The sequence below is a fragment of the Dryobates pubescens genome, chromosome Z, assembly GCF_014839835.1.
Source record: "Dryobates pubescens isolate bDryPub1 chromosome Z, bDryPub1.pri, whole genome shotgun sequence".
NCBI classification, from domain to species: domain Eukaryota; kingdom Metazoa; phylum Chordata; class Aves; order Piciformes; family Picidae; genus Dryobates; species Dryobates pubescens.
This window is the reverse complement of record NC_071657.1, coordinates 38,114,122-38,135,050: the sequence shown is the minus strand read 5'-3', so window position 1 is coordinate 38,135,050 and position 20,929 is coordinate 38,114,122. Positions and strand designations below refer to the sequence as shown.

Below are 20,929 nucleotides of genomic sequence, written 5' to 3'. Positions count from 1 at the left end.
GGAATTGAGCCACAGAGGCAAAACAAGACTTGATCAGACACAACTGATAGTCTGACAAATATATGTGAAGGGCAAAAGACCTATGTCCCAAACTCCTTAGAAATATCTGCCAGGCACATTTTCCATGCCGCTCTGGATTATGATCATCTTTTCCCCTAAGTCTGAAGTATCACTTTACTAACTGCCAAGTTTGTAATGTTTTGGAGCAGATAATCTGTCAGTGAAAATATTTATCTGACTGGCTGCAACAAACATGAGATAAGATCCTAGAGTCCGCTTTCACAGGCACATTCTACTTAAGGTAATGGCTTGCTTATCAATAGCATTTCTTAAGCCACAAGCAACTAAATAAATAGCAACTAATAAATGAAAGAAATGAATGAAACCCTTCTGGATTACTAACAGTCCCCTTCAGACTTGATGGCCTAGTTATGGTCAGTTGCAGGATTTAGGCTTGATGAACAACAAACAGGTACACACTTCATGAGGGTGATAAAAACAAGGAAAATCCAGACTCTTACACTGGAAAGCATTTTTCACTTGCTTTGGGGCTAGATGGAAGGAACAGTTGTACTGTAAATCCACAGGTAAATACAGCTTTGCACTTAACTTTCTTCTGTTCTTTTGTAATATCCAATGTGCCTTGCCCAACCTCCAACAACAACAACTAAAGAGGATTGACCTACATCCCAGAAGAGTTAACAGTTTGAGTCTGAACATTTTCTTGTCTTTCAAAACCAAAAGGGCATCAACAATCTGGGAGGAAAAAGCACACTATGTTCAGAAAACAAACAGATGGAACTGAAAGGAGAAGGAAGAGATTTATAATGCAATACTTGTGCAAACCTTTAATTTTAGTCTGCATCCATATGCCATAAATAGAATGTTTCCCTGCTGTACGCTCAGCTGAACAAATCTGACAACTCTCGCGTTAAAAAAGGCTGGCCTTTGGAAAAAGTGGGTGGGTGTTTCACCAGCAGAGATAGTTCCACCAACACAGCCATGCTGAAAAGGGGATATTCCTGTGGAACTGGAATCACACTCAGGAGACCTGGAATGAGTCTAAAGCAGCTTCCCTGGGTTGACACACAGAAACCCATTGTCTCAGTGCTCACTCAGATAAGAAATGGTGAACAATCCTTCCACTCTCCCCTGTTTTTGTCCACCTTTTTCACTTGGATTTTAAGGTTTTTGGAGAAAAGCCACTCTTTCCAAATGCAGCAAGATCCACAGCATGTGACCCTAGAACAGAGGCCCAGCCTGATCCCCAAACTAAAACACCTAGTCACACCATGCCAATTCTCTGCAATCATTTCAAGTAATCTCAAGCTACAGGGTCTTCAACAGGCAAATATATTCTAAAAGACAAGTTAAATCCCTTAAGGGCTCTCAGAACACCATGCTCATGTCTGAAAGTAGTCGCAGGTGACTGTTGTGTGCTCACATTGTTCCCCCTGGGATTGTCCCTCAATATGGAACTGAGATTTGTTCCAGGCAGAGTACACTTTGGTTGTTACTATTTACTCCTTCAACAAGCAATGCTGCAACACTGGCCCAGGACCTCACTGTGCCCCTGAAGCTTTTCCCATGGATAGGACCTACTCCTATAATTCAAGCCCCATTACAATTATCTGGACATACCTCAACAAAAGCAGCATATTAGACTTGACTAGATAGCGGCCTGCCTGCCAGCTGCCTCTTGATCCAGGCTCCTTCCAAAGCCCATACCCTTCTGAACACACCTGCCACTACTGAAGGAACTCAAGACTGAGCTAGTCATGCCCATCAAGAAAAGGCTTTGGCCATTTTTATGTTTTTTGCACTGCATTAACTATGCTGGATACATGACCCTGCTTGGCATGTTGTCGTACTGTCACTATGGAGTATCACTAGCAAACAACAGTCCCCTCTCCCTCGTGATTTCAGCAAATCATAACTTCTGGACTTGCTGAAGAGCCACAAGACATTAACAAGCTTCAGGAAAAGGCTGCATTTGCTGTGAGAGGTTTGCATACTCTGAACAGGCCATTCTATATGACTTTGTGAATGAAGCTGAGAGTCACACATACAATCAGAGACCAAAAAACTATTGTCTACAAACACTGCAGACACCATGCATCTCAGTAGTGAGGTCAGATCTCCAACCCAGACCACCAGCAAAATCAAAGAGGTCCATTTTGTGATTCAGAAAAAGTCATCCCGCAGGAAGAGAGAGCTCTGCCTCTCAGTTTTTATCTGTATTATAAGAGTACTGAAAGAAAGATTTGGTGGACCACTGCCCCCCTCTGCATTTTACTGCCCTGCTGCTTAGATTAGCTCTTTCTGCAGCCCCAGAGCACAAACCACGATTAAAACTAAATAACACTGCTTCCAGTGTTCTGGCAGAATCAGCACAAGAATTCCTCAAACAAGAACAAAGCCATAAAGTATTCAAACAGTAATGAGCTGACTGATTACTCCTTCACCACCAAAAAAAGATAAAAGCCAAGCTTTTCTTCTTGTTCTGCTGACTTTGCCATATATAATCAACATAATATCACAGTCACACAACATTAGGTCAATGTTAGATTTTTTACCTCTTCAGAGATCTTTCTGCCTTTCCACTAGAGCTTAGGAGGAATTACTGTGGTGTTGTTGCTGAAACCTTCTAGTTATCCTGGCAGAACCACATGTGGCACAATTCTGTTTTAATCTAGCACTAATCTCAAACAAATTAGTGTCAAGTAAAATGAAACTTGCAGCCTTAAATGGATAAGATTTTTTTTCCACTTTACTTCTTTTTTCTAGAATATATCCTTATCTTGTAGGATTAATTATCTAACTGCACCAAAACCAATGGCTTGATAGAATTCATTGAAAATTGAGACAATGTGTGAGAAGAGGAATGGCATCTGTAACTATATGAAAACAAAGTCTGAAATTATTAATCAACTCCAAAGAAAAGACCTGATCTGGAATTGGGAAGCAGAATGGATTTCCTCCTCCTTCTGCACATTATCTTTTGCACTGCCTTAAGAGACTGCAGGTCTTCCTTTGAAGTCTGAAGCAAACAGTTCTTACTTCTGCATTAGAAAGGATGCTGGTGGACTATTTAATCAAATTCAGCAAGTCCTGAGACTGACAATGGTGGATAGCCATTCCAATATAGGGGCTCCAGCCTAGCGTCAACACTACCTGTGTTTATTAAGTAAATCATAGGAGCACTGAGAAGTTTCATGTGAGATAAGACTCTCTTCTACAACAGAATGTAAGAAATTTGCTGTCTTCTTGAAGAGTTAGACACAAAAGGAAAAGCATGCAAGTCTCCATCTGTTGCACAGGAGTTCAAGGCAGAGCAACACATCATACAAACCTTTCTCCGGTCTATGCTGAGTGACTGCATAATCAGCCCATTTTTATTCCTAACCAAACTAAAACGGTTTGAACTGCATTAGCAACCAAATTAATGCTTTATTTGGGTAAAAAAGCCCAAACAACAAAAACAAAATCAGACAGGAACAAAGAAATTCAATTCAGCCTCAAGGGTACTAGGCTTTTCTCTTATGCAGATCAAAACATTTACATATGGGTCTCAGTGTGGAAGAGAGCAGCCAGGATTACATTTCCCACTGTATTTCTACAGCATTCAGGACAGAAAGAACCTGCACTGTGGATCTTGGCACTGCAGTTAAACAAACCAAAGCTAAGCATTATGTTGGTGTCTGAAAGTACTCTTTACCTGCCGGAGGTTGACATGTGCATCCAGTAGCTGCTTCACTGCAGATGATGGCATGGACAGATTATGATGGAGGAAGTCTGAGAAGGTCTCATTGTCAATCAGGAAATTCCGAAGTTTCAGATCTGCAGAGTGACAAACAAGCATTTTTCTGGTCAGGGAAAAGCCAAAAGGAAATTCATGTGAGAGACCTGAACATGAAAAACAAAGCTGACAAATGAGGGAGTGAGAATTACACAAATGATATCACAAAGGGAAAAGAGGAGCTGCTGGCAAAGTGCTCTGAAATTTGGTAGAATTTGGAGATGTCAATCCATGATATCTTTATTTAATTAAAAAAAAAAAAAAAAAAAGGACAAAACCCCACACACCTTTGAAAACAACTCCCTTGAACATCATTACTTCAGCTCAATTTGCTGAAGAACAGAAGAAAATCAAGGCACATCAAGTTGATCCCCTAATCTGCGGGGAAGTTTACTTCAGCATTAGCATTGCACAAAGGTTCAGCTTCACTTAATCCCTGTGTTGTTTCACAGGGATTGAGATGGTGTGTAAACTACTGCAGGATTTATTAGCCTATACTGAATTATCTTAACAGGAGATGTTCTCTAACATAAATTTCAAAGTCTGACACATGCAGACATACAGATACAATCCAGAATTGCACAGATTTAGGAACCACTTGGCAAAACTTTTGCAAAGATTTTAGTCCATTTTCATTCCCAAAAGCTTCATCTTCTGAAGCCATTGGTGGCTTAGCTCTTAGCTTTAAAACCAGTTTGTATCTCTGTCAGAGCAGAGGGGAACCATCTGGAAATTATAATCCATGCACACTAATAAAGATCACAAACCTGGAGTTTAAGCAACTGAAGCTCAGACTTCTAGCTTTACTATGCTTAAACAAGCAGTGATGAGGAAAGCATCTATGACAGGAAGACTTAGGAGAACAAGTTTCATGGGATTTACCAAAGGGACAATTCACAGGCTAAACCAAGTCAACCAGCAAGATGCCACACTCCTGGTTCTGTTGTAGGAAGAAAGGATGCCACAATCCATGGCAAACAGCAGGAAACAAACTCTAAAGGGAAAGTAATGCAAGAGTGTGTACCTTTACCTTCCCCCTCCCATAGGGAACCGCTGCTAACAAAACATTCTCCTCCTTCCCCATTTCCACCCCCCCACCCCCCACCCCCACCCCTTTCTGTGGTGGTTTGTTTTTTTCGTTTGGTTGGATTTGCTTAGGTCATCGGGTGATACCCGCAAGAAAACCCAGCCCTCAGGATAAAGCATGCTGGGCACTCTGTGTGTCACTGGCAGTAACAGGGAGGCTGGCAGGCTGGGTGCTACTTTTGCTTCCCTGGCCCAATCTTGGCAGAGCAGCCGACAAGAGGAAGAAGCCACGCGCTCTGCTCTGGCAGAACGAAGTATGTGGAGGTTACTGACGGTCATTGCTCCCTCATCTACATATCCAGTTACAAATTCCCTGCTGCCTTTTTGTTCCACGAGAAAAAGTAAATCACCCCCCTCTACTGAGGCGACAAGGAGTTTATTTTGGTACAAAAGTTTCTCCCTTGCTCCCCTTCAGCAGGACCAGTCAGTAATATACTGGGTTTGACCACACCGTGCAAATGTCTCACTTCACCCAGTCACCAAAATCAAACACCATCCCCTCTTCCAGTGTGGGGAAAGGCTGGGGAAAAAGCCAACTCCTACAAAAACATAAAAACGTCCTTTTCCTTCCAGTAGAAGCTGAAGTACTCTGCTTTACCGCAATGGGAGGAAAAATTTCCCCCCCACTCCAGTTCCTTGGTTACTTCCTAAATGCACTGAACTCCCTAAACATGTCTGCAGCTTATTTATTTTTTGGTGAGATCATGAAATTCAGATATTCAGAGAGGGGTGGCTGGCTGAGAGGTCAAATGTTTGCAAGCTTTTAATTTAATCTGTCCCCGTTTAAAATATTTTTCAAGTCCCACATACTTTTTTTGGGGAAAAAACCCCAAACCAAAACACACATAACCAAGCAATTAAAACAACAACAACAACTACACACCACCATAAAAAAAAAAACCCCACTTTTCCGTTTCCTCACTGTTTTGCACCTTTGCATTTGCCTAGGCGTTATTGTTTGGGGATCTGGTTTGTTGTTTGGGATTTTTTGTCATATGGAAGCAGGACTTCAGTTGAGGACATATTCTATAGCTAACTGCAGGAAAGCAAACTGAACTACACTGCTGGGCTGTCTGTAATCATAAAGGGGAGTAACACAGCTGCAATTAACCAGCCCAGGTTTAACAGGTCATTTGTCCTCTACTTTTTTGTCATGTCAAGCATGTTCAGTCTTGGTCAGCCCTAGAATTTGGTGAAAATTGATAGTTGTTCTAAGACAACTCCTACAAACATCTGAAGGAGTTTTTCATCATCATTTGGAGGAAATACATGAAGGGAACAGAACATAAAGTTACCAAAACGGCTTGTGGGACAATGCTTGGCTTCCAGCCAGCTGGTCATGAACCTGTGCTCACTGATCATAACCCTTTGTGCCCAAACTACACATGGAAGCTTTGCAAGACAAAAGACTGAATTCAAACACCATAGTGCCGATGCAGCGCCCTAAGCAAACAGCCAGGCTTTCTTACTGTTCATTTTCTCTCTCACCCCATCTGGTCCTACTTCCAGCACTTGCAGCTCAATGTCTTACACAATCCCCTTCAATCATGAAAGCCAAGCATAATGACTTGCACATGACACCATAGAAAAGCACCAAACACCACAATGAGTCCCAGTTTCTGCCCTGGATACTTCAGGACAACAAGAGTTAACAGGTTTCCTCTTGAAAACAGCCATTCTGTTCCAAGACTGCTTGCCCACTAGGGCTCAGTGGTAAGATGATAAGATCAGTGAAAAGAACACCTCTGAAAAGAGAAAACAAAAAAACCCAGGCAAATCTTTTTCAGGCGAATACCACCCTTGCCTAATGCAAACTCAGAATAGAAGAACACAGTTTAATACAAGAGGCCTATTACTGTAGTATTTTCCTGCCACAAAAAACTCAGACACCATGAAGTTACTCAAAAAACCTGAGGCAAAATATGTCATCTCAATCGTAATTTAACTTATGCATCTTCTCTCATGCTTGAGACTGACCAAGCACACCAGTATGGTTAGACATTGTAAGCTGGCTGGCACACACCAATAGAGCTGCTGCATCAGGACAGCATGTTTGAGAAAAATCTTTCCACATACTTTCACCGACATGGGCATCCCTTTCTTCAACAGAAAACCAGTTGAGCCATAGTCTTGCAGTCTCCCCTCATCACTATCACCAGAGGGTAAAGTCTGCGGTTCAAACCTCAGGTCCCAGTAGCAGAAAACCCCCATGCACAAATACAGAGATAATTTAATGTCAGACTGAGGAACCACGCTCAGACGAGGAAACACAGTCAGATCTGATGTGAAATCATCTCACTGATTTAGTGGTGGGATGATAAGAAATACTGAGGTAGTACGTCTCCCTAGTAGACTACTTTTACAGTTTCAGCCCTGATCTTAAGGGAACAAGAGCAAAACAGCAGAGAATGTAAACAGAGGCTTTGCTTAAAAACCATGTAAATAAATAATCCTCAATGCCAGCAGTTGGTGCTATGTGGGGCCTCTGGTTCCATACAGATTAGAACTGAAGTGCAGTTAAGGAAGTTAAGTGTGGACTGGAGATTTTTAGTGTCATCCTTCTAGAAACATACCCCCAGTAACTTTCACAAATACAGAGGTGGTTCAATTCAAGAAAGAATAGGAGAAACCACAGCAAGCAACCAGAATTAATTTGCATTTATAAGAATGACCATAACAGGTTACACAGTAAGCAACAATCACTTCAAGTAATACTGGGAAGATCCACAAGCAAGCAGAACAAGAAGCCTGTGGGGGCAGATTACAGCAAGACTATTCTCCTTAAATTTCTCTCCCATTTTTTCTTGCTTCACTTGGAAGCAGAGTGCTCATACCTTCCTCCAGAAACTTAATGGTGCGGTGTCTTTTAATATTAAACAATAGCACTGAAAAACAAAACCCCACGGAAATTGTGGCTACAGTTTTCATATCCTGCATGCTGCCTTCTAAAAATAAAAAGCATGCATGTGGTATTTCAACATATCTCAATCCACTGTAGAGGACAAAGCTCACCAGATACGACTCCAAATTGTGGGGCTTTTGCCCAAATGTACCTATAATCTACAATAAAACAGATTTGCAGCCAGTTCAGAATTAACAAGAAGCTCATGAAAACCATGTAACAGCTGGATCTATGGTTTGCTTCCCAGCCTCACATGCTGTAAATTGCTAAAGGGAACTCAGTTGAAGGAGGAGGAGATTCACCCGGTAAGTTAATTCAGGAAAGCAAGCCACTGTGTCCCAGCTACAAACATGACTGTATTTTCAGGGGATTTTACTCCCTACTGATGGCACATGCAAGGCAGAAAACAACTATGTTACTTTTCTGTACACCCATTGTGGTTGGAGGATTTACTAGACTTTGGATAAGCCCATATTACTTATAAATACACCAAATAATCTTCCATTAAGGCATCACAGCAAGATGAAATAGTGAGACAGAATAGGGCACAAAGGAGACCAGGGCTCCTAGTACAGCACTGCTAGAAGCACCTGTCTCCACCACAATTGAACAGTCAACAGAGTAAGCAGAGCGAGGAAGAGTGGCATTTTTCTCTCCCTGCACAAAGAGTTCAGATTCGTATCTCCCAGTTCCCCATTCAGGTAACCACACTTTTACAGCAAAGCACCTCTGTAGCATTCACATGCAAAGTCAGTAACTCAGACACCCATGTCAGCCTGGTTGCATAGCTGGTGCAACACCACATTGCTGTGCCCAGGCACAACTGGCAGACAAGGTCACAAGGCTCCCCAGACACACAGGCCTGCTTCACCCAGAGTATTGCTTGTTCACCAGTAATATTCCCAGCAACAAGAATTTTTGCAAGACACAAGCACATGAAGGGGCTGAACCTGAGACCAAGAGCTGGAGCTTCATCAGCTGAAAGAATTTACTGGTTGTCTGTGTGACCACTATAAGAACTCTGGCTAGAAATCTGCCTTAGCTTTCAGCAAACCCTCATAAGGTGAGAGGACCAGGATAGGCAAAGTGTTGCTGCAGCATTACCTCAGATGCTATAATTTTGTGTTAAATTTTTCAATGAAGCAGCATAGAAATACTCCTCAGGAATACACGGTGAGTTCGCCTGCATACCTCAACTGATTATCAGCCCCACTACCCAGCACTTTGAATTATAGGCAAAATGTATCTGCAGCTACTTCCTATAAAAATGGGATTGCAAACAAGTTCAACAGTGGAAACAAAGACTTAATGACTTGTGAACTAATGATCATCCATAGTAAGCAGACATATCCTAATGGTACACCCTGATCCACAATGTGAAAAGCAAACCTTTCAGATGGGCCAGTACTGGGCTTGGCAAGGCAGTAAACTTTCATTTGCCCTCATCATAGTCCTAACTTTGTATGTGTCCAGAAAGCACAATAAAGTAAGAATTTGAAAGTTTTTTGTTGATGGGGTTTGCTTTTTGGTTTGGGTTGGTTTTGTTGTTGTTGGGGTTGTTTTGTTGGGGTTTTTTTGTTTGTTCGTTTCTTTTTGGTGCTGGTTGTTTGTTCACTTACAACAATTACTATGTTTTGCCTCTCCTATGCAGTAGTCTTCCTTCTTTGTGGTGTCTTAGTTTTAAGATCAGTCAGAAATACTATTTTACCTCCCAAAGGAAAGTAAAATAAAGATGCTCTCACACAGGATTGGAAAGAATTGGAGGTAAAACGTGCTGTTCACAACTATATACAGAAAGCAAAAAAAAATACCCAAATTCATATTCAGCCTCAGCCCAGTCCATTGACCTGGGCTTACAACCACCTCTTTAAGCCAACAACCTTTTCAAAAACCTCACCCACACAGGCCAAAACTCCAGTCCTCAAATGTCCCCCTTCCCCCATTGCCATGTCTCTCTGCATTCCCCATTACTGAACCCACGTGACACTGCAAAAAATTCGGCTTGGCAGCTCCAGGCCCCAGCTGGCAGCATTGCCGAGGCCAAACCAAGCCTCACTTCCCCGCAAGGAGATAACAGCATGCATCTCCTCCCAGGAGCAGAGAGGGAGGGGAAAAAAGGGCAGAAACTAGCCATGCAGCCAGTTTTATAGGGATGCTGGGCTTATGAGAATGAAATCCACTTTTCTGGTCCACCTCCCGGGCCTCTCTAGTGGACTGTACTTTATGTTTTTTAACGGCCCCCAGCCTCAAAACCGTAACAGGTGGGAACAGCTCTCAGAGCTGCCTGTATCCCTGTTGATTCTGGCTGAAGCTACACCTGTCCTCTGGTCTTCTGACAAGAAATCAAGCACTTCAGCAGGCCTGTTGTGCAGGATCAACTAGAGTGCACATATAAGCCTGATTTACTTGCAGTCCAAGTGCTGTTCCTACTGCAGCCATGCCTTGGCCTGGTTTTACAGTAGCTACAGCGCTCTGCTTTGTGTCCATCAGATATGCAACAGAGCTGCCTCTGCAGCCATTAGATAATAACCAGGGGAGCACCTACTCAATTTGAGCTCTTTGTATTCATGCATATGCCATTCCAAATGCTGCTGTAAGCAGAGAGAAGGCTGGCTGCCGTCCAGCTCCAACAGCCAGGATCTCCCCTGGGAGAACAGGAAATACTGTGCAATAGCCTCAGGCTTACCCTCCTCTCATATTGTGACTGCAGACACTGGCACCACCTCCATTCCTCTACAAGTCACCATTTTTGCTTAGAAAAGCTTTAAAAATAGTGGACAGCATACAATCACTCTGGCAAAAAGCAGACCTGCCATGTAATGGTGCACATGTAAGAGAACAGTCCTCAGTCATACTTCAGTGAAGGTTATGCTGGCTTCAATGATGAAGAGCCTGTTTAAAGCCAGCTGACATCACACCTCCAACATGAATGAAAAGTCATCAGCAAACAAGACTCATACCTCACTTTGGGTAGGCCTTTTCAGTCTCAAATGCCATCAGCCCCCCTCCGGTATGGCACACAGCACAAGCCAAAGACAGACCATACAGAAGTAAAGGCCACAAGCTGATTTCGAGCAGTCCTGCCAGCCAAGTCAGCATATGATGGGGTGCACTTTACTGCTTCTCAAAGTTCCATGTAACACCACAGCAGGGATATTCTCATGTCCTTCCCCACTGCAAGCCAAATTGTTATCAGCACAGACAGCTGTGAAACACAGCTTAGCAATGAAAAAGACTTCTAACAGTGGGAAAAAAATTAAGCAAGCAAGAATCAAGTAAACATCTTAAGTGTCTTGCTATATTACTTTATGAAACAAATGCCAAGCAGAGCTCCAAATAGCATAGCAGTTACAACTGGCTGAAAATTCTGATTATTTTCACAAACTAAGGACAAACTATGAATTTTGCAGGCTCTGATTTGGCTGGCCAGACAAGATGATGATGGACCAGATACAATACTTTATTGCGGGGGGGGGGGGGGGGGGGGGGGAAGAAGTATTTTCAGGGGTGGTATACAAAACATATTTAGGGCTGGCCCAGGCTGTGGACGCTTCTAAAGGTCAAATCCAGCTCAAAGAACGTGAAGCGCTTCTAAAGACGCAGAAAGTAAGGGCTTCCTGTTAAGATTCGATTTGGACTACACTAGGGACATTATGACTTAGTTAATATGCAGATTTCAGGTGCTTTGAAACATCTCAGACTAAAACACATTAAAAAAAATAAAAAAATCAACAGACAGACTGGAAACCAAACATCCTGGTCATATGCAGCCCCATGCCACTATTCCAATGGCAAATACACGCGTGAGCACACAAAGAATAACATTATGCCATTACAATGCATGGAGCAAAGCAGAAATTCAAAGTACAAGTTGTGACCAAAGAGGACCCCATCCAGAATTCCTTGTACGTGGAACAAGTGACCTTAAATTCAAGGGAAATTCAAGTCACAGGAAAAATGTAGGACAGGACATTTCAATCAAATTACTGTTACGAATAGCAGAACAGTTATCATGAGCTGGCTACATGAACATGCATCTGGGAGACTGATGGTTCAAATGCAAACAGAAGACACCTATTTCAGAATCATTTCAAAGCCAGGCAGGCAGAACCACTTCAGCAGTATCATACTACTTGAAACTTATCATGGTACTAGCCTATCCATTTTCCTCACGAAACTGACATGGGTAAAGCAAAATGGCAGGCAGAGCCACCCAGAATTAAAGCACCCTGAGTGTTCTATCTTATCCTGAAATTCTGATGAGAAGAGAAAGAGCCACCCCACCACTCTTGGGTGTGAAGCTTTATCTTTCCTCTCATTCATTACGGATTCAGGGAATCTGACTCACATTTGACTTTTTCTGAAGTTTTTTACAGTATCAAGTCTGCACTCTGTGTATCAGTGACTCTTGCTTCCTCTATCTTCAGGAAGATATGACACTTCTAGATTTAGTGCAAAGTCCCAATGACCCTCATCTAGCACACAACAGCAGAAGCCATGTCCAGAACAAAGGGTCAAACCAATGTCAAAAGGTAGCACAAAATTCTAAATATATACAAGGATAAACCAATCATTGAAGGTCAATTAGTTTACATGGAAATCTTGGGCACTTATACTGAAAATACAACAAATCTAAATTATTTCAAGCTCCTGCTCCTGTGCTTCCATTTAGTTGGTTATTGGAAAGGTATCCTTATGGATAACAGTTTGGTTTTGCTTTTGACACTCAAATATGAAGGAATGGTGGCAAAAAAAGAGAGGGGGGGAAAAAGTAAAACAAAACAAAACAAAAAAAATCACACTTCAGCACTAAAACAAGAGTTTGGTTTCTCAGCCTAATTTAGGGGAACCTTTGCAACCATTCTGCCCTTTGGCTATATCAGACTGTTGAGCAACAGCACTTCAAAATAGTCTTTGGGAAAGACTAAAACGCAGAGGATTAGTAAATATGGATTGCCTAAATTCACATAAAATCTTGGCTAGAGATTGTGACTCTTGTATCCTAAGTGCAACACTACACTGCTCTTCACATCAGGATGTTCTCAACAGACACTGCCTTGACAGTTTGATGAGCTCACCCTTCAGGTTGGTGTTCTTTTGGGCTGTCAGTGTACTAACCATTCCTTCCCTTCAGCACTGACATAATTTGCTGGTTGAAAATTCCCCCTGGAGTACTTGCAGCAGTATCAGTGTCCACTGATGAGCAGTGCCTCATTTTGCTTTAAGAACCCCCTTGAGAGCCAAAACAGTGCAGTTACCTGAAGAAAACGGGGTGTGTACTGCTAGAGGGGTCTTCTGCATTATTTATAAAGATGCACTGGTAAAATTCTGTGCACTTTCTTCAGGTAGCAGCATGAGATAACATTCAAAGGAATGGAAGGGTCCAGGCAGATGAAGACATTTGTGGTCTTAAAGGGCTATTAGTCCATTATCTTGATTTCTGCTCTCTGGGTTTACACCCTTTTCTGTCCTGATGGGCAGTGGGCAAGTACGTGAACAGAGCAGGGGAATAACACACATGAGCCAGGATATGTGATGGCTGCTGACCCTGTTGGCACACATCTGTGCCTTTGCTATGAGGAAAACTGTTGGGACAACATACTTTCATGCCTGCATCTTGTCTCAAATGGAAAAGCTTTTTTTTTTTTTTGGTGCTGTTCTCCAGTATCATCTTGTTGGGTAGACAAGAGCTGCTCCTGTCCTAAGTAGCCAGTTGGCACAAGTCAGAGCAAGCTCTCAGACCTGAGATATTGCTTTCTTTGCAGTAAGCTGTCTTCGTCCCATCAGCAAATCCCCTTCTGGCATCTATGCATGCTCAGTCACCCTCAGATACAGTTCAATTATATTTCAGCTGCACTTGCTAAAATAGCTGGAGAATTACAAGGATAAGACCTCCCGAGACATACTAGTTTCTGTGGATTATGTTCTGACAATCTGTAGTCATGCAAACCTTCTGCCACTGTCAACCAGAAATGCATTTAAGAATAAAGTAGTATTTACCTCTAAAAAGATACATTTAGAAGAACAGAAGGGTTCACAGAATGGGGGGGGGGGGGGGGGAGGGGGGAGCCTGTGTGGGGAACCAAAAACCAGATAAAATCCTTAAAAGTTTGTGGCTTTCTTTTTATTTCACCATCCTTAAAGCTAAAACTAGATCAGAAAGGGAAGGAAACTTTGGCTGTTTACAGAGGATGTGTGTCACAGATCAGCCTGAATCTCCCTCACATATTGCTCAGTACTGTCAGGTCAGCATTAAAAAGGGTAGGACAAGATTTTTAGCTAATAAATGAGCTACATTCCACTAAAATTTTCAGAGCTACACCATTTTTTTCCATGAGACAAGGATTTCATAGCACACAGGTAGAAAATCAGTATGCAGTTTAACTATCTCCATTAGTTATTAACACTTTATTAATACACAAAACTGTGTACAATTTTATTATATCCTGCAGATTTTGCACTTAATTTCAAAGACTTTTCCCAGAATTTTAGATATAAAATATATGCAATTTGTGATACAAGCATGAAACCTGTCACCTGTACTAAAAACATTTCAAACAAAACATAACCATTACATGCTAAAATGCAGCAACACCTAAACCAAAACCCAACCAACCAACACACAAACAACACCAAAAACCCTGGGGTGTTAAGTGAACAATATTGCAGCTTGTTGAAGATGGAAAGAAATTAGCAACAAGTGGTAGAATATGTTGCTTGATTTTAGAGGGGATCCTGGCATTAACACTCATTGTATGACCAGAAGTATTTAAATAGAACAGCATTTGTTTCTCGTGACAAAAGCTGCCTACAAAAGTTGAACTTTCCTGGGTTTTTAAGAAGTTCAGTCAAGCACTGCTCTACCCTCTTGCCTGGATAGAAGTGACAGTATTTCTAAGCCATCACCTTTTATTGCATCCTGACTACTTTTTAAACTGGCACATCCTACTCTTGTTTCAGAATGAGGGCTCCAGTTCCTTGGCAGCTGAAGCTGGAGCTAAATTAGCCCAGAGAATGCTGTAGAAACTAGGTAATAAATGTTTGTAATGCACTCTGAAGATGAAAAGTGTTATTAATAGCAAAGGCTCTAAAGCAGAATATTAACCTGAGAGTTACAAAAGGTCAGATCCAAATTAGGTACTCCAGCCTTCGGGCCTATGTCACACACAGGGGTGGAGAGGGCTTTTTCCAACTGCAGCAATTTCGTAATCACCACTCTTATGACAGCTCAGTCCAAAAAAGCTGAACTTTTCACCAGATGACAGTGGTACAAAGTTCCTAGGGGACTACTACCACAAAGCTCAACATGAAAAATGTCTATACCTCTCTCTCTCAATCAACCTCAGACTGTAGCTTAAACAAACCAAATGCAATCTTCCACAGACCAGGTTGTTTAGTGAGATTCTGAGATTAGAATTCTGAGATTAGAATTAGAATTCTGGATTTATTAAGAATAAATCCAGAAATTGTGTCAGCACGGAAAACAGAAAATGAATGCAAACTGGAGCGCACACTGAGCGTAGGTTTTGTCAACATAATGCTGGTACTAGCAAGACATCTTGATACACAGAGGCACAGAGGCAGAGACTAGATGAGTGTGAAAGGCATAACTGCTTGCACTCCTATTTTGAACCAGTGAATAAAAAATGAAGAGTCAGCATTAACAGAAAAGGATGAAGAGTTTTAGCAGACTAAAGAAAGCATCCAGAACATTTTAGTACTGTCCTGCCTCTGCAGCACATGCTAACACATTTACACTGTGACAAGCATGTAAGCAATTCTTGTTTTCTCATTGTCTCTTTATCTATATAAGTTAACAGGAAGATAAAGACAGTGCCTTTAAGGTACATTGATTTGGTATATGTTGGAGTTAACTGTGTTGCTAATTGTAGATACGGGCACCATTGGCTTCCCTGCATGCAGTCAAACCATTAGCTGGCACCATCATCTCAGCAGGTCTTAAAGTAACCAAATTGCCAGCGCAGCTCTTCCCCAGTGCACACCAATGCCGACATGGCTGGGATTCTCCTTGGCTGTTTTTCACAGGGTTCATACAGTCCACTGTGACAGGATTCCCAGAAATGCTTTTCTCACTATAGAAACTATAGAAAGGCCAGGTTTAATGTAACACTGCATGAATTTTTTCAGTTCCTTGTTTTAAAAGGGCTATCAGTCCTTCCCTCCCACATCTGTGCTCACCTACCTAGAACCCAAGTTGGCATAATTCTAAACCACTTACTTCAAAACCATCTCAGCAGTTCAGACCAAAACCAGACACCAAAGCCCAGTTCTGCAGAATAAGATAGCAATGCACATTATGCTGTATCTATTTACCCATTATGCTGTATCTATTTACCCATCTCAACCTAAAAGCAAAGTCATGTAATAGTGCTGTTGCAAAAAAACCTCTGAAAGATCAGGCAGCCTCATAGGAAACAAGCGTGATTCTCCTGGTAACAGACCTTTGTGCCTAAACTTCTATCAACATAGTTTTATTAATTTAATTTCATATTTGGCTTCAAAATACTAAGGAAAGCAGAAGTACACTCTTTTGAAAGTGGTAGCTATACAAATATGTAACTCAGCCAGTATAATGCCACCTCACTAATAAAAGCTGCACAGCTAACTGCCCAACGCACAACTTATAACCCACACTGTCATAAGAGATCTTCTCTGCCTTTGCATACCTCCTGACTGTCATCCTCCTCGCTTCAGTTTAGGACAGAAAAAAAAAGTAATGGAAACACTAGATAAACACAGCTATTTTAAAAGTGCCCTTCCAGGCACATTTTGTGAAGGTTTTTCCAGGAGATCTGCAGTTGCCTGCACAATGTCCGCTCACTTACAGAAAAATAAATAATTAAATAATTAAAAAAAAAAAAAAAGCACTCGAGTCTGTGCTTACTCAGCAACCTAGAAATTTGATAAAAAATAAATTAATTGGCAAGTATGGGAAAACCTCTCATATGTAACTGAATCTCCTAAGTTCCCAGTACTGGCAGCTTGTTCCACTTGCTTCATCCCAACAGACTGCATCTGACCAAAGCAGAAATCACACTACTTCCCATACAGTCCCAGACTTCCCTTCCTGGCTGGATGCATCAGATGGGAAAGCAACAGCTGCCATGAATGTCCTGGGGAGTTCTGCTGAGGAGCTGACACAAAATCACCAGTACTGATAACACAAAGGTAGAGCAGCCTTCCTACCCACCCCTACCAATCATTGTCTCTCTACTAATAGCACAGGGCAGCATTTTTGACAACATTTTCCCCAGCCTAAAAGGAAAGTCAAGTTTTTGATAGGGACCTTCCCAAGGGAAGTCAAGGAGGAAATTAACTTAATTAAGGAGAGGTAGGCAGGTAGAAGAATCAATTCAAATGTTTAGCTTGAGGGCGTGGGGTCATTTTTGTTAGAGAGAGGTCATGGAGGAGGGGGTTAGCTATCACCTTAATGCCCTCTGAGATAATGTACATCCTGTTCCCCTAAGTGCCCCGATAAATCATACAGCAAACCACATGCCACCAGAAAGCCAATCCTAAGGCTGTTCTTCAGCCCAAACCCTCCAAGATCATTACCTGGTAAATAGAAGTAGCACTACTAGCACTGACCAGATGGGCTGCAAATTCCTTTAGTCCCAATGTCTATCTGTGCAACAGGGTGCAACATCAGCAGAGGGAACCAGCTGCTTCTCCTATACCACAAGTCATACTAATTCAGTGAACAACTGGGAAAGGCAGGGCACATGTAGAATAGCAGCCTGAGATTCAATTCCATTTCTGATGTTTGTTTGCCTATTTCAATGCTCCATTTTTGTTTACCCTACAGCACTGCAGAATGAAGTATCTGGGAGTCCTGTAGAAATAAGGAAGATACAAAATGTGCCACAGAACCAATAGCAAACTATCTCTTACCATTCCAAAAAAGGAAGAAAAGCTTGTTTCTTACAAATACTTTATCCTCTGGTAAAAGAATATTGAGGCTAGCTGAAAAAACCAGGGTAGCTGCAATCCCAGGATCCATGTCATGCTCTTGGAAGTGCTGCCACCAAGGTCTTTGACTCTCTGTTCTGATTTGCACTCTGCCTTATCATGACCTTGGTGACACTGCTGGACAGAGATGTTAACAAATGCTGAGAAGGAGAGGACACCTGGCAACAGCCTGCAAAACTGATTACACAGAAGTATGTGTGTGCCTGCATGTGGATTTCACCCCTCAGAGCTTGCTGGAAGTGAAGCCAGAACAGCAGCACACGCATAGCATGACAGCTGCTTTATGCTGAAATCCCTCACACCAACAGTGTGAGGTAACAAGCTACCAGTCAGTACTTCAACCTGGCCAGAAAACATGTTACATGAAGCAATAGTGGGCTGTTCTCCATCTCCTCCCCATCCTCCCCTTCCTCTGCCACGGGGTCTGGACAAACAGCCTTGTTATGAGGAGGAATTATTTCAGTAATTATTCAGATATTTCAGTATCTGAGGGGGACCGAGCAAGACGGCTGGGGAAGGACTGTTTAGAAGGGCTTGCAGCAACAGGACGAGGGACAATGGTTTTAAACTGGAACAGGGTAGATTTAGGTTAGACATAAGGAGGAAGTTCTTTGCAATGAGAGTGCCAAGGGATGTGGCTGAGGTCCCACCCCTGGAGACATTCAAGATCAGACTGGATATGGCCCTGGGCAGCCTGATCTAGTTGGTGGTGTCCCTACCCACTGCAGGAGGGTTGGACAAGATGAACTTTTAGGGTCCCTTCCAACTCAATGCAAACCTGTGAAACTGTGAATTATGCCCCTTCTCATCAAGAAGCGACTGAGATACAAAGCCTATTGAAATTAATGCACAGCACTGACTGAACAGAAATCTTAGTGTCACCTCCTTGTCTTTGACCAAGACACTAACTTGCAGATACCTGGGTAAGCATCCTGCTACCTTAAGCAAGTCTCCACTCCTAATTTCAAATAAGGTAACGCTAACAGACACACCTTGAAGGTTAATTTGAGGGAGGTGTTTTAAAGAAGCTTGAAGTGAAAGGACTTTTGACAAATACACTCTAAATAGACTCAAATATCTGAAGCCAAACACAGACATGTTTATTCTGCATGATTAGCATTACAACAATATATATACTGCAGCTCTGATTTGTCAGCTAGTAATGTTGAGGTGGCAGTGGGAGGCATGTGTAAAAGTAGGACCTCATTGTCAGCATGAGGGGGGATAAAGGAGCTGCAGAGACCAGCAGAGCTCACATCACACAGCAGGGTAGCACACTGTTCCTCCCTTTGCGGGAAGCAAGAGCTACAAAGCTGCATCTGTCTGCACCACATAGCTTCAGGTCTAGGACAGAGCTGGAAAGTAAGAGGTTATTACAAATGTTTTCAGTTCCTAGCTCAGTATTAAAATATAGAACAAAATATATAAAATATATCATAAATTAGTCTTCCTGTTAACTGGGGAAATACACATATAAAGGCCGTGCTCTCAGGTTGGGAGGTTGTGCTTTACATCCTCTCCTACTTTTGTCTTCAGTTCCTAGAGTCACTGGAGGAAATGCCACAGAGAGGAAAGGATTTAAGCATCTTTCACACCCATCAACAGTAGTTAAGGGTTGACCTGTTCCCTTCCTTGCACAAGACTCTAAGCACTGCTAAGCATGAATACACAAGAACTTCTAAGATTAGAGGATGCTGGTCTATGTACACTGTCAAGAAATAAATTACATAGAACATTACATAGAATAAACCAGGTTGGAAGAGACCTTCAAGATCATCGCGTCCAACCCATCAACCAATCCAACACCACCCAAACAACTAACCCATGGCACCAAGCACCCCATCAAGTCTTCTCCTGAAAACCTCCAGTGATGGCGACTCCACCACCTCCCCAGGCAGCCCATTCCAATGTCAGGCAGCCAAAGAGCAGGCATCAGGGACCTCCAAGTCAGAAGCTTTGTAAATGAGTGTATCATGAGAAGGACAAACAGGCTTTGTTTTCCCTAAGTCTTACCAACAATGGACAATCTGTAACTCTAATGGCACAGAGGCTTGATTTTTATTACACATTTGAAATATTTTATTATAGAAATACTACCTTTGATGACCAGTCTGAGGACTATTTTTGCAGTCTGGTTGTCTTTACAGTACATAGAAATAAGAACCTCCTGACTTCTGTCTTGTACAATACTCCCTATATGAAATGCTTCTTGGAATAACTCCTCCTCAGAGCTTCTCAGCAATGAGAGCTTCAGCTTATGTCTTTGATAGTTTTCTTGTAAGTGTCTGTGTATGATGTTCACTGCATGCTTACTTCATGCTTCAATACAGAACACTAGTATTTTGCTCTTTTGGAAGAGTTAACTTGCAACTACTACTGCAGGCACAAAGTGTAAAATCCAGTAACAACAAAACTTGTCATTCTGACAGAAAGAGTTTGTTCTCACAAGACCACCAAGTCAAAGCAAGGGTTCAAAGAGGTCCATGAAAAGCAGTATTAAACCTCACCTTGGAAAAGAAGTCATCTCAGCTTATTCAGTCCCTCTTCTTTGTTGTGTGTTCATCTCTGCACAAAGGGTTCACTCTGCCTCACAACTGCCACAGATTTAGGTGAAAGCATGATGATGCCACTTACCAGTTCTTAAGAGTAAGAAGAGGGGAGCCTGATGGTATAGCTATGGAGCCCAGCAAGGATGGCTCTCTCTTATACATAACTAAAAACGTCAACTAATATGCAGAGAGTCAGTAGACCACAGTATCACCTGCAGATCTGATCACATCTGGATTCTGCACAGACTGGGCAGAGCTGTGTCATGCGTCTGCTCTGCTGCAGACTTCCTGTGTGGCTTCACACTATTGACTTACTCATCTGCACAAGACAAGGCTGCACACCGGACCTTCTCATGCAATCTAAAGATTTAAGGGTTCTGGACTGTGAGAGACACTAAGATAAAACATTTTCTTTTGGACCCTGCAGTTTAAAATCTTCCCAAACAGCAGAGAATCAAATATCCCACACCAAATATTCATAAGGAAACAAACCAAACAAATAACTAAAGAAGAGCAGAAATGTGGAGTTAATCGTCTGATAATAATCAGCATCGAGTTTGTAAACTGGAGGCCAACATGAGCTTTTCCTCATCTGTGTTCTTC

General features: G+C 42.1%; 1 protein-coding gene across 1 annotated transcript in view; it reads right to left on the bottom strand.

The window, feature by feature from the left end:
- The window catches only part of ABCA1 (ATP binding cassette subfamily A member 1), a 97,928-nt gene that overhangs the window by 47,334 nt on the left and 29,665 nt on the right, over window positions 1-20,929 (bottom strand). Inside the window, exon 6 of the mRNA XM_054179013.1 lies at window positions 3,719-3,840. Within this exon, the coding sequence (XP_054034988.1) occupies window positions 3,719-3,840 (122 nt within the window). The remainder of the gene's footprint in view (window positions 1-3,718; window positions 3,841-20,929) is intronic.